Genomic DNA, 6,296 nt, shown 5'->3' on the forward strand with positions numbered 1-6,296 from the left:
AAAATTTTTTATTTGTTGTTTATTGGAAACTCTAATTTAATTGGGCATCCTGTATTTTATCTGCCACTGTTTTTGACTGCTTGCTTCCCCAGAGGCTGACGCAGTGATGGAGCTCTGCACGGCTGACTAACTAGTTAACCGGCAAACAGACAGACACTCAGAGCCTTAGAGATAAGGCAGAAAGGGGGTCCCTGGGTGGCTGCTCCTTGGCTTGTGTATCCAGATCCCTCTGCTGACTCCTACTCCACTGGCCTGGACCAAGGCCCTGAGTGGGAGGCAGGACCCAGGCCTGGGAGCCCCTGCTCACTAAGGCAGACTCAGGACTGCCTCCTTCCAGCCACTGTGTTGAGCGCCCACCTCCTGGCTCTGCCTAACCCTGGCAAGAGGAGGCAGATGGCACTGTGCTGGCCTTGGGGAGTGGAGGAGGTGGACCTGTGGGGGCAGGGCTACGGAGGGTCTCCTGTCTTTGCTTCCAGTCTTGTTCTGTGGAATCAGTGGCTTCTCTGACTTCTACAAGCTCCGGTGGCTGGAGGCCATTCTCAGCTGGCAGAAGCCACAGGAAGGGTGCTTCGGGAGGCCTGGTGAGCTCCTCTTCTGCCCTGGCTGGTGGGGTGGTGGGGGCTGGAAGGGTGGTGGGAAAAAGATGAAGTGATGTTAGGGGCACAAAGAGATTTGCAACACCCATGTGCGCGCGCAGGCACGCGCGCGCACACACACACACACACGGAAATGGGCTCGGAACTTTGGAAGCCAAAACTTTGCAGGACGGGAGGCAATCTTGTTGGAATATGTTGGCTGGCTGCTCCTGCAAATTCATTCCTTCAGCGACATTCCCTGAGCATCTACTGCATGCCAGACACTGTGCTAGGCTCCAAGTAAATGAGGGCACTAAGAAAAAGATGCAGAAACCACCTAAACAAACCAATAAGTGAAATAATTGTGAGTTCCGAAAAGGCTGTGAAGTTGACACCTTTGAGAAAGAAAAGAACATCAAGGAAGGTTCCTCAGGCATAGTGGTCAGGGGAGATGTCCAGGTAGGGGTGACTTAGAAGCAAAGGGTGAAGGAGCAACCCCTTTCCAGCTGTGCAACACTGGACAGCTGGGCTTCATTGGGCTCGATTTCCCCACCTGTGAATAAATGGGCATAATAATCTCCTTCCTAATCCATGAGGAGCAGACGTAATACATGTGAAACCACCTGGTGTGTCCTGGGTACAGTGGAGGCTCCCAATAAATGATGGCTTCCTAAATGAGAAGCTTGGGATGCTCGATAAGGCAAAGCTTTTGAAATAAGGGACTCTGTTTTTGAAATAGAGGAGTTTATAAAGTGAAGATTCTCAGGTCTCCAGATCTATAGATTCAGCAGATGGAAGGTGGGGCTGTGGAAACTGCATTTAAAAAAAATTTTTTAAATTTATTTTTCAATTACAGTTGACATAGAATAGCATATTAGTTTCATAAACCTGCATTTTTAATGAGGTCCTCTGGCCATTCAGATGTGGGAGGTTGAGGGACTACAATTTGAGAAATATCCGTAGATGACAAATTTAGGCCACATGGAAGGATCTGCAGACAGGTGCTCAAGGAAACTTCTGGAAGTGGCTCCAGATTAAAGAGAAGACCTGAGCTGCTTGAGGTGTGAGGACAAGGAGGTTTTGCAAGTAACATTTTAAAATCCATCTTGAGAAGCTCATCTTTCACTCTTCTCCTAGATGCTGAAGATGAAGAATTATCTAAAGCAATTCAACACCAACAGCATTATCTGAGAAGAGTAAAGAGGCGAGAAAAACAATTTGCAGGTAATAAAAATGTCCAAGGGACCTTCTTGGCATGAAACTGAGACACCCCAGAAAGGCTACACACAGCGCTCAATTTGAAACAGGCCCCAGCATCACTGAAGGAGCTGGATCTGAGGGGCCCTTGTGTTTGGGAGTGGGAGGGAAGGGTAGGAATCTCTGATACCTAAAGTGGGGCATCTAGAGGAAAATCTCCAGTGAAAGGAACACAAAAGAGAAGTTTACTGTATTGCTGAAAATCACAGAAATAATCCCTCTCCATCAAAATCAAGTCAGAACAGAACCCACGTCAGGAACTTCCGCAGAGGGAATTGAATATAGAGAACCTGCCTCAGAGGTGTCATTGAAAACAGAAAAGGTGACAAAACTCAGAGATGAACCACTGCAGGATGCCACTGCCCTCCCTGGAGGCGGAGCTGGAGGGACAGAGTAGAGGAGGTGGTGTTAGCAGAAACCCAGGGGCTGGACGCAGAGGAGACAGAGTCGGGGGAGAAGTACCCCAGCTTCTCCCCTCGCTCCACCTCTGCCTGCTGTTTATGGGCAAAGCAGCTTGGGAAATGTAGTTTGGAGGGTTAGCGCCCTGGGGTTTGGAGCAAAGAAGGTCAGGCAGGAGATCTGAGAACCAAAAGGCAAGTGACCAGCACAATCCCAGTGGCCGCACATCCTGGTATTCCCAGCTGACACCTGTTGTCCTGGCGCCACTATGAATAGTGCCCTTTTTCCTCCCCAAAGTGTCCTGGTTGAAATGATAAGTCATGTGGTCGGCCCACCAATGCGGAGAGACTGAGAATAGGATATAACTATATTGGGAAGGAAAAAGAAAGCAAGATAAAATATGGCAGGAAGGAATGTAGAGAGATAGAGAGAAAGAAGGAAGAGAGGATTTGATTTCAATCTTTTTATTAATAAAAAATAAATAACTACAAGGCAAAAGCAGGAAGGGAAGTAGAATAGCCAGCTCAGAGTAGAAGTCCAACTTATACCGGGGACGATTCTAGTAACTAAACATCTCACCATCCACCCCACCACTGCCTCGTCATCTACTTGCAGGTAGACAAGAGAAGGACATGGAAGCACAAATCCAGCGGGTCTTAGCTGCCACCAGGGGTTGGCCAGGGGAAGGGAGAGACTTTCTCAGGAGATTCCTAGAGGCCCCCTGCACTAGATAGGCCCACCTGACACCGAGGGGCCTGGGACTGTCAATGGTGGGTGGTAGGGGACTTCTGTGCACACCGTGGAAGCTGGCTGCTCCCTAGAAACTGACAACTGGAGAGGGAGCTGCAGAAATTCAGAAGCCCAAGGCCTTTCCTGAGGCCCCTGAAGGTTGATCAGCAGCCTAGAAAACTTCCCAGGATGGAACAACATTCCTTCACTTAAGACACACATCCATGGAGACTAAGCACAAGATTTGAAGCCAGGCTGTCTGGGTTTGAATCCACTTCTTCCCTTACTCGCTGTGGGAATCGCTCAACCTATCTGAGCCTCGGTTTCCTTATCTGTATAATGGGGACCAAACAGTGCCTCCTTCATAGAGTTGTTGGGGTTAATATCAGACCATCGCGCCAAGTGCTCCCCATGGCTTACGGTAGGCCACCGATAGGCATAGGCTGCCTGGGTGAGTAATTAGTGTTCTTGAAATCTGCTTTCTCCCTCCCTCCAAGGGGCCTGGCTGAGGTCCTTCTCTTCTCTAAGTCTGTGAGGGGTGGGGAAAATCTTGGCTCACTCCACCTGCCGAGAGACTAAAGGTGGGTGGCCCACTTTGAGTTCAGAGAACTAAATGACATCTAAGTTCCTGTCTCAGGCAGTCGTTCAGGGTCACATGGGACCAGCAGGCCCGAGGCAGCAATGAGGGAGGCTGTCCGGGTCAAGAAATGAGCTGTAAAGTCGCCAGGGCTGGGAGCTCAGCTCTGCTACCTGAGCCTCAGTTTCCCCATCTGTAAAATGGGGCAATGAGGTGCTGTACTAGAAGGTCTCACTAGGGCCTAAAAGCAGGGGAAACTGGACCGAGCTGGACAAGGGTTTGGCCTCAGGTCAGATCCTGTGGGAGGGGCTCCAGCAACTCTTAACACAGAGTCACCCTCCCAGAGAGAGCTGGCTTTTGTGTCCCTGTATTAGTAAATCATTGGGAGGAAGTGTAACCTTCTGGGTGAAGAGGCTCCAAATGGCTGGAGACATTTCTCTAGAGAAGGGAGCTGTTAGCAGCCAACACCTACAGCGGCTAGCGGATGGGTGCCCGGCCTGGCAAAGTGGATCTGCTGGCACCAGGCTGCCTGGCGGGATATCTGAAAAGCGTTGACGGAACTGTGGTCACCACCCAGCACTCACAGAGGGGCCTCTGTCTCTCTCCCCAGATGGCTGCTCCTCCCACAACACAGCCATGGCCGTGGGGGCCCTGGGTGGCTTCCTCTACATCCTGGCACAGTACCCCCCAGCAAACAGAGAGCTGCAGCAAGCCACACCGGCACCACCAACTGACATGAACGGCTCCACGCCTGCCACCCAGGAAGATAAAATCCATACCTTTCATCCCTCCTTCCTGGAATCCTAGTTCACACCCTGAGAAGGAGGCACCTGAGAGCAAGGCACCCCAGCTTCGTCCCCTCGAGGAGCAGGGCCTGGGAAGGAAGGCTGGGATGGTTCCAGGCACGGCAGCAGATGAATAAATTCAGAGAGCAGTTGAGTGGAGAGTCGAGCCCTGTTTCTCAGCCTTTTGGACAACTTCTGGGGCTGTATTCTAAGTCTTCAACCCCACTCAATGCAAATTCTGAAGCGACCCATAAACTGGAGTTTTGAAGGCAATTTGTTCAGCTGTCAACTGTTGCATCTTCCCTAGTGGGAGAAATAAGGTACTTGAAAATAACAGTTCAAGTCATGACCTAGAACTTGAGACAGGAGCCAGAAAGGCAGCACGTATAATCTTTATATCCTCTGCAAAGAGCGCTGTGGTATTATGAAGTCACATCATGTCATGGTCATGTCATTTTACAAAAGGCAGTGTAGCATAATGGTGAACGATGTGTTCTGTGCCCTGACTACCTGAGTCCAAGTCCTGAGCTGTCTCATTCATTAGCTTGGTGTCCCTGGGCAAAGTCATTTAGCATCTTTGTGAATGTTTCCTCATCAGTACAATTAGGATAATTATAGCACCTACCTCACTATTAGCTCCACTGCTCTAAGAGTTATATTTGTAGAGGACTGAGAACAGTACCTGTTGTTGTGACCGAAATAACCAGGCCCAACTCGAGTGCTCTAGTCCAAGAGACAGTTTATTAGCCGGCGGCTGTCCTTGCAAAGGAGCAGCCCCGAGACGCAGGGGCACAAAGGGTTTAAGCCCTCGATCCCATCCCCCACATCCTTAATCTTTACACAAAAGACTATATCTCCTCCATTCATTAACTGATAACTAAGAGGTGGGTAAGCAAGCAGGGGTACAGAAGCAGAATGTGTCATTGTTAAAATATTTTGTACCTATAGGCAGTGATCCGGCCAGTAAATCCCTTTAGTTAATAAATTTTTAGCAGATAACTAACTAGAAGTGAGACATGGCGGTTAGCACGTACCATGTCTTATCCTTAACCTATTGTTTCTAAAGGTGAGGTCAATACACCTGTGACACAGTAAGTACCAAGTAAGTGTTACCTGCTACCACAGCGGTGACAATGTCAGGTTACTTGGGACCTGTCTGAGACAGCAGGGAGGGACCGCTGACTCATCAACGTTTCTCTCGTGCCCAGCCTGAGGGTCTCCCTTGTGTCCCACCCCCACATGAGTATACCCTAACATGTCAGCTGGTGCTCTAATCCAGTGTTTAAGAAAAGACTTTCTGGAACCTTATTATGGGTCCAGGCCATTTGCGGTGCTGATTTCAAGCTGCATGCAGACAGGCATCAAAATTACACTGCAGGGTAGAAAAACCCGCTAAAAACTCAGTCTTTGGGCTGGAAGGCTCTCTCTAAGTCCATCATCTTGCTTTGCTTCAAAGTGGGAAATCACTGCTGATCATCCTTATGTGACAATTTAGTCATATTTGAGAATATGAATTGAAATGCCCTTGGGGGAGGGGTTCTTCTAAATCTTTCCTTTAGGAGTTAGTCTCCTCTGTCCAATCTCCTTTGCCGCTGCCCCTGGATGCTTTCCCGAAATTGCTCTTAAATTGTCAGGCCCACAGGAATGTTCCTGGATTCTGTTGATAAGTTTGACTTGCTATTGAGGTTGTCATTTTCTTGGGGAACCAGGCGCCAGGATTTAATGCTGGCACTCCATGCGTCAGGATGTCTTTGAAAAAAAAAAAAGGATGTCTTGCACATTGCCTTGCAAACAAAAGTTGACCAAGACGGGCACACAACTGGATTAGGGGAGAGTTATGCCCCTTTCCCTACCCCCTTCCTTCCTAAATTTGAGATAGATAAGCCACAGGAGCCAGACACCAGTTCTTTCTAGAAGGTGTTAGTTATCATATGAGGTGGCGGGGGGAGGGGAGTGTTGGCTCTAGGAGAAACC

General features: G+C 49.1%; 1 protein-coding gene across 1 annotated transcript; it reads left to right on the forward strand.

Moving 5' to 3' along the window:
* Positions 1-384: 384 nt before the first annotated feature.
* On the forward strand, positions 385-4,981 carry LOC120587407 (UPF0764 protein C16orf89 homolog; the record flags this gene model as incomplete). Its single annotated transcript, XM_039844141.1, has 3 exons — positions 385-581; positions 1,713-1,799; positions 4,148-4,981. Coding segments are annotated over 3 exons (481 nt in total), but the record flags the coding sequence as incomplete, so codon positions are not given.
* Positions 4,982-6,296: the final 1,315 nt, after the last annotated feature.

This window comes from Pteropus medius, unplaced genomic scaffold (assembly GCF_902729225.1).
Source record: "Pteropus medius unplaced genomic scaffold, Ma_sr-lr_union100, whole genome shotgun sequence".
Taxonomy (NCBI): domain Eukaryota; kingdom Metazoa; phylum Chordata; class Mammalia; order Chiroptera; family Pteropodidae; genus Pteropus; species Pteropus medius.